The 19107-nt window shown below is 36.0% G+C and overlaps 1 protein-coding gene across 1 annotated transcript in view; it reads right to left on the bottom strand.

Moving 5' to 3' along the window:
* Positions 1-18118, bottom strand: part of LOC139875880 (uncharacterized) — a 92434-nt gene extending 74316 nt beyond the window's left edge. Inside the window, exon 1 of the mRNA XM_071863172.1 lies at positions 17900-18118. Coding sequence (XP_071719273.1) covers positions 17900-18118 — 219 coding nt within the window. The remainder of the gene's footprint in view (positions 1-17899) is intronic.
* Between the last annotated feature and the right edge of the window lie 989 nt (positions 18119-19107).

The following is a 19107-nucleotide window of genomic DNA, read 5'->3' as shown; positions in this document are numbered from 1 at the left end:
CAAACATAGCCGCAGTATAGGCCGCGCTACATACCAACAATAACCTTGGATCTAGCAGTACAGGAAACCGTGTAGGATGCACCTACAAAGAATTCACTGCCTGCAAACCTTTGGAATTTGATGGAACCGAAGGACCGATCGGATTGAAACGGTGGACCGAGAAAGTCGAATCAGTGTTTGCCATAAGTAAGTGTACTGAAGAGGACAAAGTGAAGTACGCTACGCATACCTTCATAGGTTCTGCGTTAACATGGTGGAATACCTATCTAGAGCAAGTGGGACAAGACGATGCGTACGCACTACCGTGGTCAGCATTCAAGCACTTGATGAACGAGAAGTACCGTCCCAGAACCGAGGTCAATAAGCTCAAGACAGAACTTAGAGGGTTACGAACCCAAGGATTTGATATTACCACGTACGAAAGACGATTCACAGAATTGTGCCTATTGTGTCCGGGAGCATTCGAAGATGAGGAAGAGAAGATCGACGCGTTTGTGAAAGGATTACCGGAAAGAATCCAAGAAGATATAAGTTCACACGAGCCCACCTCCATACAACAGGCATGTAGAATGGCTCACAAACTAGTGAACCAGATTGAAGAAAGAATTAAAGAACAGACTGCTGAAGAGGCCAATGTGAAGCAAGTCGAAAGAAAGTGGGAGGAAAACGGTGATAAGAATCACCAATACAACAACAACAGCAATTACAACAATAATCGCAACAATTATCCCAACAATCGCAACATCAATCGCAACTACAACAAACGGCCCAAAAACAACAACAACAACAACAACAACAGCAACTACAACAATCATCCCAACAACAATAATAACCGCAACAACAACAACAATCAGAAGCAGCTATGCCAAAGGTGTGAAAAGTATCACTCGGGGTTCTGCACCAAATTTTTCAACAAGTGTAAAAGAAATGGTCATAGCGCGGCGAAGTGTGAGGTCTACGGACCAGGGGTTAATAGAACGAAAGGAACAAATGGTGTCGGAACGAGTAATGGCAGAGCAAGTAGTTTCGGAGCAAGTTATGCCAATGTAGCTTGTTATAAATGTGGAAAACCGGGCCACATTATTAGAAATTGCCCGAACCAGGAGAACACGAATGGACAAGGCCGCGGAAGAGTTTTTAATATTAATGCGGCAGAGGCACAGGAAGACCCGGAGCTTGTTATGGGTACGTTTCTTATTGACAATAAATCTGCTTAGGTTTTATTTGATTCGGGTGCGGATAGAAGCTATATGAGTAGAGATTTTTGTGCTAAATTGAGTTGTCCATTAACGCCTTTGGATAGTAAATTTTTACTCGAATTAGCAAATGGTAAATTAATTTCAGCAGATAATATATGTCGGAATCGAGAAATTAAACTGGTTAGCGAAACATTTAAGATTGATTTGATACCAGTAGAGTTAGGGAGTTTTGATGTGATAATCGGTATGGACTGGTTGAAAGAAGTGAAAGCAGAGATCGTTTGTTACAAAAATGCAATTCGCATTATACGAGAAAAAGGAAAACCCTTAATGGTGTACGGAGAAAAGGGCAACACGAAGCTACATCTTATTAGTAATTTGAAGGCACAAAAACTAATAAGAAAAGGTTGCTATGCTGTTCTAGCACACGTCGAGAAAGTACAAACTGAAGAAAAGAGCATCAATGATGTTCCCATTGCAAAAGAATTTCCCAATGTATTTTCGAAAGAATTACCGGGATTACCCCCACATCGATCCGTTGAATTTCAAATAGATCTCGTACCAGGAGCTGCACCAATTGCTCGTGCTCCTTACAGACTCGCACCCAGTGAGATGAAAGAACTGCAAAGCCAATTACAAGAACTTTTAGAGCGTGGTTTCATTCGACCAAGCACATCACCGTAGGGAGCTCCTGTTTTGTTTGTCAAGAAGAAAGATGGTACATTCAGGTTGTGTATCGACTACCGAGAGTTGAACAAACTTACCATCAAGAACCGCTACCCACTATCGAGAATTGACGACTTATTTGATCAACTACAAGGCTCGTCTGTTTATTCAAAGATTGACTTACGTTCCGGGTATCATCAAATGCGGGTGAAAGAAGATGATATTCCAAAGACTGCTTTCAGAACACGTTACGGTCATTACGAGTTTATGGTCATGCCGTTTGGTTTAACTAATGCACCAGCTGTGTTCATGGACCTTTTGAACTGAGTGTGTGGACCATACCTTGACAAGTTTGTCATTGTTTTCATTGATGACATACTTATTTACTCAAAGAATGACCAAGAACACGGTGAACATTTGAGAAAGGTGTTAGAAGTATTGAGGAAGGAAGAATTGTACGCTAAGTTTTCAAAGTGTGCATTTTGGTTGGAAGAAGTTCAAATCCTCGGTCATATAGTGAACAAAGAAGGTATTAAGGTGGATCCGGCAAAGATAGAAACTGTTGAAAAGTGGGAAACCCTGAAAACTCCGAAACACATACGCCAGTTTTTAGGACTAGCTGGTTACTACAGAAGGTTCATCCAAGACTTTTCCAGAATAGCAAAACCCTTGACTGCATTAACGCATAAAGGGAAGAAATTTGAATGGAATGATGAACAAGAGAAAGCGTTTCAGTCATTGAAGAAAAAGCTAACTACGGCACCTATATTGTCATTGCCTGAAGGGAATGATGATTTTGTGATTTATTGTGATGCATCAAAGCAAGGTCTCGGTTGTGTATTAATGCAACGAACGAAGGTGATTGCTTATGCGTCTAGACAATTGAAGATTCACGAACAAAATTATACGACGCATGATTTGGAATTAGGCGCGGTTGTTTTTGCATTAAAGACTTGGAGGCACTACTTATATGGGGTCAAAAGTATTATATATACCGACCACAAAAGTCTTCAACACATATTTAATCAGAAACAACTGAATATGAGGCAGCGTAGGTGGATTGAATTATTGAATGATTACGACTTTAAGATTCGTTACCACCCGGGGAAGGCAAATGTGGTAGCCGATGCCTTGAGCAGGAAGGACAGAGAACCCATTCGAGTAAAATCTATGAATATAATGATTCACAATAACCTTACTACTCAAATAAAGGAGGCGCAACAAGGAGTTTTAAAAGAGGGAAATTTAAAGGATGAAATACCCAAAGGATCGGAGAAGCATCTTAATATTCGGGAAGACGAAACCCGGTATAGGGCTGAAAGGATTTGGGTACCAAAATTTGGAGATATGAGAGAAATGGTACTTAGAGAAGCTCATAAAACCAGATACTCAATACATCCTGGAACGGGGAAGATGTACAAGGATCTCAAGAAACATTTTTGGTGGCCGGGTATGAAAGCCGATGTTGCTAAATACGTAGGAGAATGTTTGACGTGTTCTAAGGTCAAAGCTGAGCATCAGAAACCATCAGGTCTACTTCAACAACCCGAAATCCCGGAATGGAAATGGGAAAACATTACCATGGATTTCATCACTAAATTGCCAAGGACTGCAAGTGGTTTTGATACTATTTGGGTAATAGTTGATCGTCTCACCAAATTAGCACACTTCCTGCCAATAAGAGAAGATGACAAGATGGAGAAGTTAGGACGACTGTATTTGAAGGAAGTCATCTCCAGACATGGAATACCAATCTCTATTATCTCTGATAGGGATGGCAGATTTATTTCAAGATTCTGGCAGACATTACAGCAAGCATTAGGAACTCGTCTAGACATGAGTACTGCCTATCATCCACAAACTGATGGGCAGAGCGAAAGGACGATACAAACGCTTGAAGACATGCTACGAGCATGTGTTATTGATTTCGGAAAAAGTTGGGATCGACATCTACCGTTAGCAGAATTTTCCTACAACAACAACTACCATGCAAGCATTGAGATGGCGCCGTTTGAAGCACTTTATGGTAGAAAGTGCAGGTCTCTGATTTGTTGGAGTGAAGTGGGGGATAGACAGATTACGGGTCCGGAGATTATACAAGAAACTACCGAGAAGATCATCCAAATTCAACAACAGTTGAAAACCGCCTAAAGTCGACAAAAGAGCTACGTTGACATTAAAAGAAAAGATATAGAATTTGAAATTGGAGAGATGGTCATGCTTAAAGTTGCACCTTGGAAAGGCGTTGTTCGATTTGGTAAAGGAGGGAAATTAAATCCAAGGTATATTGGACCATTCAAGATTATTGATCGTGTCGGACCAATAGCTTACCTTCTTGAGTTACCTCAACAACTCGCGGCTGTACATAACACTTTCCACGTCTCGAATTTGAAGAAATGTTTTGCTAAAGAAGATCTCACTATTCCGTTAGATGAAATCCAAATCAACAAAAAACTTCAATTCATCGAAGAACCCGTCGAAATAATGGATCGTGAGGTTAAAAGACTTAAGCAAAACAAGATACCAATTGTTAAGGTTCGATGGAATGCTCGTAGAGGACCCGAGTTCACCTGGGAGCGTGAAGATCAGATGAAGAAGAAATACCCGCATCTAATTCCAGAAGATTCGTCAACACCTTCAAAAGCTTAAAATTTCGGGACGAAATTTATTTAACGGGTAGGTACTGTAGTGACCCGAACTTTTCCATGTTTATATATATTAATTGAGATTGATATTTACATGATTAAATGTTTCCAACATGTTAAGCAATCAAACTTGTTAAGACTTGATTAATTGAAATATGTTTCATATAGACAATTGACCACCCAAGTTGACCGGTGATTCACGAACGTTAAAACTTGTAAAAACTATATGATGACATATATATGGATATATATATATAGTTAACATGATACTATGATAAGTAAACATATCATTAAGTATATTAACAATGAACTACATATGTAAAAACAAGACTACTAACTTAATAATTTTTAAACGAGACATATATGTAACGATTATCGTTGTAAAGACATTTAATGTATATATATCATATTAAGAGATATTCATACATGATAATATCATGATAATATAATAATTTAAAATCTCATTTGATATTATAAACATTGGGTTAACAACATTTAACAAGATCGTTAACCTAAAGGTTTCAAAACAACACTTACATGTAACGACTAACGATGACTTAACGACTCAGTTAAAATGTATATACATGTAGTGTTTTAATATGTATTTATAAACTTTTAAAAGACTTCAATACACTTATCAAAATACTTCTACTTAACAAAAATGCTTACAATTACATCCTCGTTCAGTTTCATCAACAATTCTACTCGTATGCACCCGTATTCGTACTCGTATAATACACAGCTTTTAGATGTATGTACTATTGGTATATACACTCCAATGATCAGCTCTTAGAAGCCCATGTGAGTCACCTAACACATGTGAGAACCATCATTTTTCAACTAGCATGAAATATCTCATAAAATTACAAAAATATGAGTAATCATTCATGACTTATTTACATGAAAACAAAATTACATATCCTTTATATCTAATCCATACACCAACGATAAAAAATACCTACAAACACTTTCATTCTTTAATTTTATTCATCTAATTGATCTCTCTCAAGTTCTATCTTCAAGTTCTAAGTGTTCTTCATAAATTCTACAAGTTCTAGTTACATAAAATCAAGAATACTTTCAAGTTTGCTAGCTCACTTCCAATCTTGTAAGGTGATCATCTGTAGTGACCCGAACTTTTACATGTTTATATATATTAATTGAGATTGATATTTACATGATTAAATGTTTCCAACATGTTAAGCAATCAAACTTGTTAAGACTTGATTAATTGAAATAGGTTTCATATAGACAATTGACCACCCAAGTTGACCGGTGATTCACGAACGTTAAAACTTGTAAAAAAAAACTATATGATGACATATATATGATTATATATATAGTTAACATGATATTATGATAAGTAAACATATCATTAATTATATTAACAATGAACTACATATGTAAAAACAAGACTACTAACTTAATGATTTTGAAACGAGACATATATGTAACGTTTATCGTTGTAACGACATTTAATGTATATATATCATATTAAGAGATATTCGTACATCATAATATCATGATAATATAATAATTTAAAATCTCTTTTTATATTATAAACATTGGGTTAACAACATTTAACAAGATCGTTAACCTAAAGGTTTCAAAACAACACTTACATGTAACGACTAACGATGACTTAACGACTCAGTTAAAATGTATATACATGTAGTGTTTTAATATGTATTTATACACTTTTGAAAGACTTCAATACACTTATCAAAATACTTCTACTTAACAAAAATGCTTACAATTACATTCTCGTTCAGTTTCATCAACAATTCTACTCGTATGCACCCGTATTTGTACTCGTACAATACACAGCTTTTAGATGTATGTACTATTGGTATATACACTCCAATGATCAGCTCTTAGCAGCCCATGTGAGTCACCTAACACATGTGGGAACCATCATTTGGCAACTAGCATGAAATATCTCATAAGATTACAAAAATATGAGTAATCATTCATGACTTATTTACATGAAAACAAAATTACATATCCTTTATATCTAATCCATACACCAACGACCAAAAACACCTACAAACACTTTCATTCTTCAATTTTCTTCATCTAATTGAACTCTCTCAAGTTCTATCTTCAAGTTCTAAGTGTTCTTCATAAATTCCAAAAGTTCTAGTTTCATAAAATCAAGAATACTTTCAAGTTTGCTAGCTCACTTCCAATCTTGTAAGGTGATCATCCAACCTCAAGAAATCTTTATTTCTTACAGTAGGTTATCATTCTAATACAAGAACTTTGAGCCATCCAAAGATCCATTGAAGCTAGATCCATTTTTCTCTTTTCCAGTAGGTTCATCCAAGGAACTTAAGGTTCGTGAATCAACCAGTGGCCAAGTCTTACTTCCCGACGAAGTAAAAATCTGTGAAAGTGAGTTATAGTCCCACTTTTAAAATCTAATATTTTTGGGATGAGAATACATGCAGGTTTTATAAATGATTTACAAAATAGACACAAGTACGTGAAACTACATTCTATGGTTGAATTATCGAAATCGAATATGCCCCTTTTTATTAAGTCTGGTAATCTAAGAATTAGGGAACAGACACCCTAATTGACGCGAATCCTAAAGATAGATCTATTGGGCCTAACAAACCCCATCCAAAGTACCGGATGCTTTAGTACTTCGAAATTTATATCATATCCGAAGGGTGTCCCGGAATGATGGGGATATTCTTATATATGCATCTTGTTATTGTCGGTTACCAGGTGTTCACCATATGAATGATTTTTATCTCTATGTATGGGATGTGTATTGAAATATGAAATCTTGTGGTCTATTGTTACGATTTGATATATATAGGTTAAACCTATAACTCACCAACATTTTTGTTGACGTTTAAAGCATGTTTATTCTCAGGTGAATATTAAGAGCTTCCGCTGTTGCATACTAAAATAAGGACAAGATTTGGAGTCCATGTTTGTATGATATTGTGTAAAAACTGCATTCAAGAAACTGATTTCGATGTAACATATTTGTATTGTAAACCATTATGTAATGGTCGTGTGTAAACAGGATATTTTAGATTATCATTATTTGATAATCTACGTAAAGCTTTTTAAACCTTTATTTATGAAATAAAGGTTATGGTTTGTTTTAAAAATGAATGCAGTCTTTGAAAAACGTCTCATATAGAGGTCAAAACCTCGCAACGAAATCAATTAATATGGAACGTTTTTAATCAATAAGAACGGGACATTTCAGTTGGTATCCGAGCGTTGGTCTTAGAGAACCAGAAAATTTGCATTAGTGTGTCTTATCGAGTTTGTTAGGATGCATTAGTGAGTCTGGACTTCGACCGTGTTTTCTTTAAAAATGATTGCTTAACATTTTTGTTGGAAACTATATATTTTAACATATGAATATTATGTGATATATTAATCTCTTAACGTGTTTGATATTATGTGATATATGTCTACCTCTAGAACAAGTCCCATTGACTCACCTAATAATAATGAAGAGTCAAATGTAAATTGGAATGATTTGTGGACTGATTCACAAGTTCCCGAAGAGGAACCGGAAGAAGAGTCAGAACCGGAAGAAGAATCGGAACCGGAAGAAGAATCGGAACCGGATGAAGAAATAGAACCGGTGGGGGAAATAATAAAACGGTTAAGTAAAAGAAAATCCTCAACCAACCGACCAAAGTTAATTATGGTCAATGGTGTTTCCGCCAAGGAAGCAAAATATTGGGAGGATTACCAATTCTCCGATGAATCGGATTCCGACGAGAATTCCGATGATGTTATAGAAATTACCCCAACTGAATTTAAAAAGGCAAAAGAAAATAATAAGGGAAAGGGCATAAAAATAGAGAAATCTAATTCCAACCCCGATGAACTTTATATGTATCGTCAACCCCCGAAGTCCTTAAGTTGTAACAATGACCCGGGAACCTCTAAACCACCAGGTTTTTCTAAACCAATGTGGACAACGACGGCTCGTATTAGGGGAACATCATATATCCCTAGAAACTTGGCAAAACGAACCAAAACCGAAGAAGAAGAAACGAGCGAGTCGGAATAAGATAGTTGTATTCGTGTGGTGTAATATATGTAATATAGTGTTCTTATGCTTTACGATATATGTAAAAATTGCTTGTATTAATAAGTATTTTTTTATGAAACTAACTCTTGTCTATTTTACAGTTTAAAAACACAAAATGGATAGACAACCCAATATTTTAAGAGACCTACCCGGAGACATGATTGATGAAATCTTGTCTAGAGTCGGCCAGAATTCTTCGGCACAACTATTTAAGGCGAGATCAGTTTGTAAGACATTCGAAGAACGTTCCAAGAATGTCTTGGTTTATAAGAGACTTTCGTTTGAAAGATGGGGGATATCACATTGGGAAACCCATAAGTTACGATGTGTTTACTTTGACGCATATATTGCGGGGAACCCAAATGCTATTTTACGCAACGGGTTAAGAAATTATTTTGACTCAATATATCCGAATATTGGACTTCGTGATTTAGAAAAAGCGGCTAACATGCAACATAAAGAAGCATGTTATGCTTACGGATTAGTAATGTTCGCTTCTCACCAAAGTGAGAACAAGAACATCGGGCTACAACTATTAAACAAAACGTTTCCACAAGTGACGGAGTCGGTAATTGGGGTAAGAAATGAGGTTTTTAGATTATTACGGGACTGTTGGACATTACGTAACCCTCGTCCCTTTGATGACGTTACAACACGCTGTCTTATCAACGGCCATAACGGTTATGTTGCACAAGACCAAGGATGGGAAGTAGTCCTAGTAAAACCAGAATGCATGACTTGTTTCTGGACGTATGAATTACGTGTCTTTATTGCCTTTGCCGAACGACTTGTGTACTAGCTAGAATTGTCTTCACAACTATCTTGTATCAAAGTTATTGTGTGCTATATTTCATGCTTTATGTAAAATAAGCGGTATTGTAAGTTTGTAAAATATTGTATAAAAGTTTGAACGCGAAATATTATTACAATCAGTTTTTCATATAGAATTGTAGTAGTTGAATTGTATATTAGCTACTAAGTATGAACTTAACGGGTAGGTACTACCCGAATTTAAACTTATAAAACGCTAATATGAAGAAAAAGCTTTTATAAATGAGTTCATATTATGCTAAAAAATACTATTAACTACTCTTAATATTCTGTATGATTAACTTGTTCCATTTAACTATTTTGAAGGAAATGGCACCGACTACTCGACACACCGTGAATATGAATGAAGAGGAATTCCGTACTTTTCTAGCTTCAAACATAGCCGCAGTACAGGCTGCGCTACATACCAACAATAACCTTGGATCTAGCAGTACAGGAAATCGTGTAGGATGCACCTACAAAGAATTCACTGCCTGCAAATTTTTTGGAATTTGATGGAACCGAAGGACCGATCGGATTGAAACGGTGGACCGAGAAGGTTGAATCGGTGTTTGCCATAAGTAAGTGTACTGAAGAGGACAAAGTGAAGTACGCTACGCATACCTTCACAGGTTCTGCGTTAACATGGTGGAATACCTATCTAGAGCAAGTGGGACAAGATGATGCGTACGCACTACCGTGGTCAGCATTCAAGCACTTGATGAACGAGAAGTACCGTCCCAGAACCGAGGTCAATAAGCTCAAGACAGAACTTAGAGGGTTACGAACCCAAGGATTTGATATTACCACGTACGAAAGACGATTCACAGAATTGTGCCTATTGTGTCCGGGAGCATTCGAAGATGAGGAAGAGAAGATCGACGCGTTTGTGAAAGGATTACCGGAAAGAATCCAAGAAGATATAAGTTCACACGAGCCCGCCTCCATACAACAGGCATGTAGAATGGCTCACAAACTAGTGAACCAGATTGAAGAAAGAATTAAAGAACAGACTGCTGAAGAGGCCAATGTGAAGCAAGTCAAAAGAAAGTGGGAGGAAAACGGTGATAAGAATCACCAATACAACAACAACAGTAATTACAACAATAATCGCAACAATTATCCCAACAATCGCAACATCAATCGCAACTACAACAAACGGCCCAACAACAACAACAACAACAACAACAACAGCAACTACAACAATCATCCCAACAACAATAATAACCGCAACAACAAAAATCAGAAGCAGCTATGCCAAAGGTGTGAAAAGAATCACTCGGGGTTCTGCACCAAATTTTGCAACAAGTGTAAAAGAAATGGTCATAGCGCGGCGAAGTGTGAGGTCTACGGACCAGGGGCTAATAGAACGAAAGGAACAAATGGTGTCGGAACGAGTAATGGCGGAGCAAGTAGTGTCGGAGCAAGTTATGCCAATGTAGTTTGTTATAAATGTGGAAAACCAGGCCACATTATTAGAAATTGCCCGAACCAGGAGAACACGAATGGACAAGGCCGTGGAAGAGTTTTCAATATTAATGCGATAGAGGCACAGGAAGACCCGGAGCTTGTTACGGGTACGTTTCTTATTGACAATAAATCTGCTTACGTTTTATTTGATTCGGGTGCGGATAGAAGCTATATGAGTAGAGATTTTTGTGCTAAATTAAGTTGTCCATTGACGCCTTTGGATAGTAAATTTTTACTCGAATTAGCAAATGGTAAATTAATTTCAGCAGATAATATATGTCGGAATCGAGAAATTAAACTGGTTAGCGAAACATTTAAGATTGATTTGATACCAGTAGAGTTAGGGAGTTTTGATGTGATAATCGGTATGGACTGGTTGAAAGAAGTGAAAGCGGAGATCGTTTGTTACAAAAATGCAATTCGCATTATACGAGAAAAAGGAAAACCCTTAATGGTGTACGGAGAAAAGGGCAACACGAAGCTACATCTTATTAGTAATTTGAAGGCACAAAAACTAATAAGAAAAGGTTGCTATGCTGTTCTAGCACACGTCGAGAAAGTACAAACTGAAGAAAAGAGCATCAATGATGTTCCCATTGCAAAAGAATTTCTCGATGTATTTCCGAAAGAATTACCGGGATTACCCCCACATCGATCCGTTGAATTTCAAATAGATCTTGTACCAGGAGCTGCACCAATAGCTCGTGCTCCTTACAGACTCGCACCCAGCGAGATGAAAGAACTGCAAAGCCAATTACAAGAACTTTTAGAGCGTGGTTTCATTCGACCAAGCACATCACCGTGGGGAGCTCCTGTTTTGTTTGTCAAGAAGAAAGATGGTACATTCAGGTTGTGTATCGACTACCGAGAGTTGAACAAACTTACCATCAAGAACCGCTACCCACTACCGAGAATCGACGACTTATTTGATCAACTACAAGGCTCGTCTGTTTATTCAAAGATTGACTTACGTTCCGGGTATCATCAAATGCGGGTGAAAGAAGATGATATTCCAAAGACTGCTTTCAGAACACGTTACGGTCATTACGAGTTTATGGTCATGCCGTTTGGTTTAACTAATGCACCAGCTGTGTTCATGGACCTTATGAACCGAGTGTGTGGACCATACCTTGACAAGTTTGTCATTGTTTTCATTGATGACATACTTATTTACTCAAAGAATGACCAAGAACACGGTGAACATTTGAGAAAGGTGTTAGAAGTATTGAGGAAGGAAGAATTGTACGCTAAGTTTTCAAAGTGTGCATTTTGGTTGGAAGAAGTTCAATTCCTCGGTCACATAGTGAACAAAGAAGGTATTAAGGTGGATCCGGCAAAGATAGAAACTGTTGAAAAGTGGGAAACCCCGAAAACTCCAAAACACATACGCCAGTTTTTAGGACTAGCTGGTTACTACAGAAGGTTCATCCAAGACTTTTCCAGAATAGCAAAACCCTTGACTGCATTAACGCATAAAGGGAAGAAATTTGAATGGAATGATGAACAAGAGAAAGCGTTTCAGTTATTGAAGAAAAAGCTAACTACGGCACCTATATTGTCATTGCCTGAAGGGAATGATGATTTTGTGATTTATTGTGATGCATCAAAGCAAGGTCTCGGTTGTGTATTAATGCAACGAACGAAGGTGATTGCTTATGCGTCTAGACAATTGAAGATTCACGAACAAAATTATACGACGCATGATTTGGAATTAGGCGCGGTTGTTTTTGCATTAAAGACTTGGAGGCACTACTTATATGGGGTCAAAAGTATTATATATACCGACCACAAAAGTCTTCAACACATATTTAATCAGAAACAACTGAATATGAGGCAGCGTAGGTGGATTGAATTATTGAATGATTACGACTTTGAGATTCGTTACCACCCGGGGAAGGCAAATGTGGTAGCCGATGCCTTGAGCAGGAAGGACAGAGAACCCATTCGAGTAAAATCTATGAATATAATGATTCATAATAACATTACTACTCAAATAAAGGAGGCGCAACTAGGAGTTTTAAAAGAGGGAAATTTAAAGGATGAAATACCCAAAGGATCGGAGAAGCATCTTAATATTCGGGAAGACGGAACCCGGTATAGGGTTGAAAGGATTTGGGTACCAAAATTTGGAGATATGAGAGAAATGGTACTTAGAGAAGCTCATAAAACCAGATACTCAATACATCCTGGAACGGGGAAGATGTACAAGGATCTCAAGAAACATTTTTGGTGGCCGGGTATGAAAGCCGATGTTGCTAAATACGTAGGAGAATGTTTGACGTGTTCTAAGGTCAAAGCTGAGCATCAGAAACCATCAGGTCTACTTCAACAACCCGAAATCCCGGAATGGAAATGGGAAAACATTACCATGGATTTCATCACTAAATTGCCAAGGACTGCAAGTGGTTTTGATACTATTTGGGTAATAGTTGATCGTCTCACCAAATCAGCACACTTCCTACCAATAAGAGAAGATGACAAGATGGAGAAGTTAGCACGACTGTATTTGAAGGAAGTCGTCTCCAGACATGGAATACCAATCTCTATTATCTCTGATAGGGATGGCAGATTTATTTCAAGATTCTGGCAGACATTACAGCAAGCATTAGGAACTCGTCTAGACATGAGTACTGCCTATCATCCACAAACTGATGGGCAGAGCGAAAGGACGATACAAACGCTTGAAGACATGCTACTAGCATGTGTTATTGATTTCGGAAACAGTTGGGATCGACATCTACCGTTAGCAGAATTTTCCTACAACAACAGCTACCATTCAAGCATTGAGATGGCGCTGTTTGAAGCACTTTATGGTAGAAAGTGCAGGTCTCCGATTTGTTGGAGTGAGGTGGGGGATAGACAGATTACGGGTCCGGAGATTATACAAGAAACTACCGAGAAGATCATCCAAATTCAACAACGGTTGAAAACCGCCCAAAGTCGACAAAAGAGCTACGCTGACATTAAAAGAAAAGATATAGAATTTGAAATTGGAGAGATGGTCATGCTTAAAGTTTCACCTTGGAAAGGCGTTGTTCGATTTGGTAAACGAGGGAAATTAAATCCAAGGTATATTGGACCATTCAAGATTATTGATCGTGTCGGACCAGTAGCTTACCGACTTGAGTTACCTCAACAACTCGCGGCTGTACATAACACTTTCCACGTCTCGAATTTGAAGAAATGTTTTGCTAAAGAAGATCTCACTATTCCATTAGATGAAATCCAAATCAACGAAAAACTCCAATTCATCGAAGAACCCGTCGAAATAATGGATCGTGAGGTTAAAAGACTTAAGCAAAACAAGATACCAATTGTTAAGGTTCGATGGAATGCTCGTAGAGGACCCGAGTTCACCTGGGAGCGTGAAGATCAGATGAAGAAGAAATACCCGAATCTATTTCCAGAAGATTCGTCAACACCTTCAACAGCTTAAAATTTCGGGACGAAATTTATTTAACGGGTAGGTACTGTAGTGACCCGAACTTTTACATGTTTATATATATTAATTGAGATTGATATTTACATGATTAAATGTTTCCAACATGTTAAGCAATCAAACTTGTTAAGACTTGATTAATTGAAATAGGTTTCATATAGACAATTGACCACCCAAGTTGACCGGTGATTCACGAACGTTAAAACTTGTAAAAAAAAACTATATGATGACATATATATGGTTATATATATAGTTAACATGATATTATGATAAGTAAACATATCATTAATTATATTAACAATGAACTACATATGTAAAAACAAGACTACTAACTTAATGATTTTGAAACGAGACATATATGTAACGTTTATCGTTGTAACGACATTTAATGTATATATATCATATTAAGAGATATTCGTACATCATAATATCATGATAATATAATAATTTAAAATCTCTTTTGATATTATAAACATTGGGTTAACAACATTTAACAAGATCGTTAACCAAAAGGTTTCAAAACAACACTTACATGTAACGACTAACGATGACTTAACGACTCAGTTAAAATGTATATACATGTAGTGTTTTAATATGTATTTATACACTTTTGAAAGACTTCAATACACTTATCAAAATACTTCTACTTAACAAAAATGCTTACAATTACATTCTCGTTCAGTTTCATCAACAATTCTACTCGTATGCACCCGTATTCGTACTCGTACAATACACAGCTTTTAGATGTATGTACTATTGGTATATACACTCCAATGATCAGCTCTTAGCAGCCCATGTGAGTCACCTAACACATGTGGGAACCATCATTTGGCAACTAGCATGAAATATCTCATAAGATTACAAAAATATGAGTAATCATTCATGACTTATTTACATGAAAACAAAATTACATATCCTTTATATCTAATCCATACACCAACGACCAAAAACACCTACAAACACTTTCATTCTTCAATTTTCTTCATCTAATTGAACTCTCTCAAGTTCTATCTTCAAGTTCTAAGTGTTCTTCATAAATTCCAAAAGTTCTAGTTTCATAAAATCAAGAATACTTTCAAGTTTGCTAGCTCACTTCCAATCTTGTAAGGTGATCATCCAACCTCAAGAAATCTTTGTTTCTTACAGTAGGTTATCATTCTAATACAAGAACTTTGAGCCATCCAAAGATCCATTGAAGCTAGATCCATTTTTCTCTTTTCCAGTAGGTTCATCCAAGGAACTTAAGGTTCGTGAATCAACCAGTGGCCAAGTCTTACTTCCCGACGAAGTAAAAATCTGTGAAAGTGAGTTATAGTCCCACTTTTAAAATCTAATATTTTTGGGATGAGAATACATGCAGGTTTTATAAATGATTTACAAAATAGACACAAGTACGTGAAACTACATTCTATGGTTGAATTATCGAAATCGAATATGCCCCTTTTTATTAAGTCTGGTAATCTAAGAATTAGGGAACAGACACCCTAATTGACGCGAATCCTAAAGATAGATCTATTGGGCCTAACAAACCCCATCCAAAGTACCGGATGCTTTAGTACTTCGAAATTTATATCATATCCGAAGGGTGTCCCGGAATGATGGGGATATTCTTATATATGCATCTTGTTATTGTCGGTTACCAGGTGTTCACCATATGAATGATTTTTATCTCTATGTATGGGATGTGTATTGAAATATGAAATCTTGTGGTCTATTGTTACGATTTGATATATATAGGTTAAACCTATAACTCACCAACATTTTTGTTGACGTTTAAAGCATGTTTATTCTCAGGTGAATATTAAGAGCTTCCGCTGTTGCATACTAAAATAAGGACAAGATTTGGAGTCCATGTTTGTATGATATTGTGTAAAAACTGCATTCAAGAAACTGATTTCGATGTAACATATTTGTATTGTAAACCATTATGTAATGGTCGTGTGTAAACAGGATATTTTAGATTATCATTATTTGATAATCTACGTAAAGCTTTTTAAACCTTTATTTATGAAATAAAGGTTATGGTTTGTTTTAAAAATGAATGCAGTCTTTGAAAAACGTCTCATATAGAGGTCAAAACCTCGCAACGAAATCAATTAATATGGAACGTTTTTAATCAATAAGAACGGGACATTTCATCATCCAACCTCAAGAAATCTTTGTTTCTTACAGTAGGTTATCATTCTAATACAAGGTAATAATCATATTCAAACTTTGGTTCAATTTCTATAACAATAACAATCTTATTTCAAGTGATGATCTTACTTGAACTTGTTTTCGTGTCATGATTCTGCTTCAAGAACTTCGAGCCATCCAAGGATCCGTTGAAGCTAGATCCATTTTTCTCTTTTCCAGTAGGTTTATCCAAGGAACTTAAGGTAGTAATGATGTTCATAACATCATTCGATTCATACATATAAAGCTATCTTATTCGAAGGTTTAAACTTGTAATCACTAGAACATAGTTTAGTTAATTCTAAACTTGTTCGCAAACAAAAGTTAATCCTTCTAACTTGACTTTTAAAATCAACTAAACACATGTTCTATATCTATATGATATGCTAACTTAATGATTTAAAACCTGGAAACACGAAAAACACCGTAAAATCGGATTTACGCCGTCGTAGTAACACCGCGGGCTGTTTTGGGTTAGTTAATTAAAAACTATGATAAACTTTGATTTAAAAGTTGTTATTCTGAGAAAATGATTTTTATTATGAACATGAAACTATATCCAAAAATTATGGTTAAACTCTGTAACGACCCGGAAATTTCCGACCAAATTTAAACCATAATCTCTATATGTTTCCGACACGATAAGCAAAAACCTTAATGTTAAGTCTAGAAAAAGGTTTGAAATCTATATTTGGACAATTAGTTACCCTTTGACCAAGCCTGACGATTCACGAACAAATATTTATAAACTAAATGTACATAAAATTTGTTATATAAGTGATAATATTATTATTAAAACTATTATAATATTTATATCAATTACATTATTATCAATACTAAAATTATCATTGATGTAGTATTAATATTATCATATTATTAATTATCATTTATTATTATAAGTCTTTATCAAAAATATTATTAATAATATAATTATTAGTATTATTAATGGTATTAATCTAATTATACTAGTTATTTTTAAAATATTAAGAAAATGATATACATACACATATATAAATATAAATAAAATATAAATACAGATATACTTATATAAATATATACATATACAGATTATATATACATAAATAAATATATAAAATACCTAATTATATATATATATATATATATATATATATATATATATATATATATATATATATATATATATATACAGATTTACACATAACAAAATACGCAATCCCTTCTCAATCGCTTTCCAACTGTTGTTAATTTGTTTTTATGTCTCCAATTCGTATTAATCAAGTGTTGAATTGTATGAATGAATCCAAATTTGTTATCAATTAGAATCGTCCTTTATATTTTTTTTTTCACGTACGAAATATTCTTGATGTCTTCCATTTGATTACATAAATCCAAAACAGTTGTTAATTGATGTTATAAAACTCCACGTTTTCATTTATCATACCACAGAACCCTTAACCACTCCTACTCGTTCAAGGAATCCCTTGCTAAACCGAAATCCACCCATATCGAACCTCAAGCACAAACCATCGATTTCTTTCATCAACCATTTGATTGTCACCATGAAACCACCATGTCGAGCCGTTATCACACTTTGAGCCAAGATAACCGACACCATCTCACCATCTCCTGACAACCATACGCCACCACCATTGGTCACCATCCTCCAACACCTTCACGGCATGAAGTAACACACCAAACCACCATCGACTATCACCATGGTACACCACCTTTAATCTTTAACCACCACCATATCGCTAAAATCACCACCTTGAACCCATGATCTGCCACCTGCCGCCTGTACAGCCTGCAATACCCACCACTACTCTCTCACTTCTACTTATTGTTTTGTGTTCTATTCGAACAATAACAGTCCACAAACACCTCCTTCAATTCACACATTTTCTGTGCAGCCAACACTACGAAACCTGCAACCGTAAAACCGCCTATCTCCACCACTTCTTCTACTCGAGACCAACTCTCTCTAGCCTCTCTCTCTCATCCTCCCTATATCTCTCTCTCTACTTTCTTCTTGATTTCTTTTCTGTTGGAGTCGTGATCAAACACCAAATAATCCCCACGTTCGGTTTTTCTGTTTCTATTTCCTGTCGTGAACAAAAACCCTTAAATCCATATTGAACCCTGCTGCAAACGTTTGTTTTGTTCACAATTCGAAACCACCACTCATTGTCATCAACATATACTCCTGTTCTTCTTATAATGAACTGCTATTGCAGCTGCTACGATTAAATTCATGTTTCTGATTCATTCGTGATTATTGATGGTGATAATGAAAAGAAGAAGAAGATAAATAGAACCTTTGATGCTCGCTGCTTAAGTATTCTATTTTACTTGTTGGTTCGCCTAAACACCATCACGATTCCTGGATATATTTTTTTTACGGTATAAGATAATGATTGAGAGGAGATGATTACAAGAGTTGAAGTCGATGTGTTAATATTTCTGTTGCTTCCTTTTCGTTTGTGGCCGACAGGAGAATTTCTTGTGACCTAATAAATCAATGACTAATTCCAAATATCTAGTTAATTTGGCCGTTGATGTTTATAAACTTTATGTTTGGGCCGTGTTTGTATATGAGATTGGGCCGACAAAATAAGTCTGATAAATGATTATGTGGATCTGTTATGACTA

The sequence above is a fragment of the Rutidosis leptorrhynchoides genome, chromosome 11 (assembly GCF_046630445.1).
Source record: "Rutidosis leptorrhynchoides isolate AG116_Rl617_1_P2 chromosome 11, CSIRO_AGI_Rlap_v1, whole genome shotgun sequence".
NCBI classification, from domain to species: domain Eukaryota; kingdom Viridiplantae; phylum Streptophyta; class Magnoliopsida; order Asterales; family Asteraceae; genus Rutidosis; species Rutidosis leptorrhynchoides.
The sequence above is the reverse complement of the archived record's forward strand: the minus strand, read 5'-3'. Positions and strand labels throughout refer to the sequence as shown.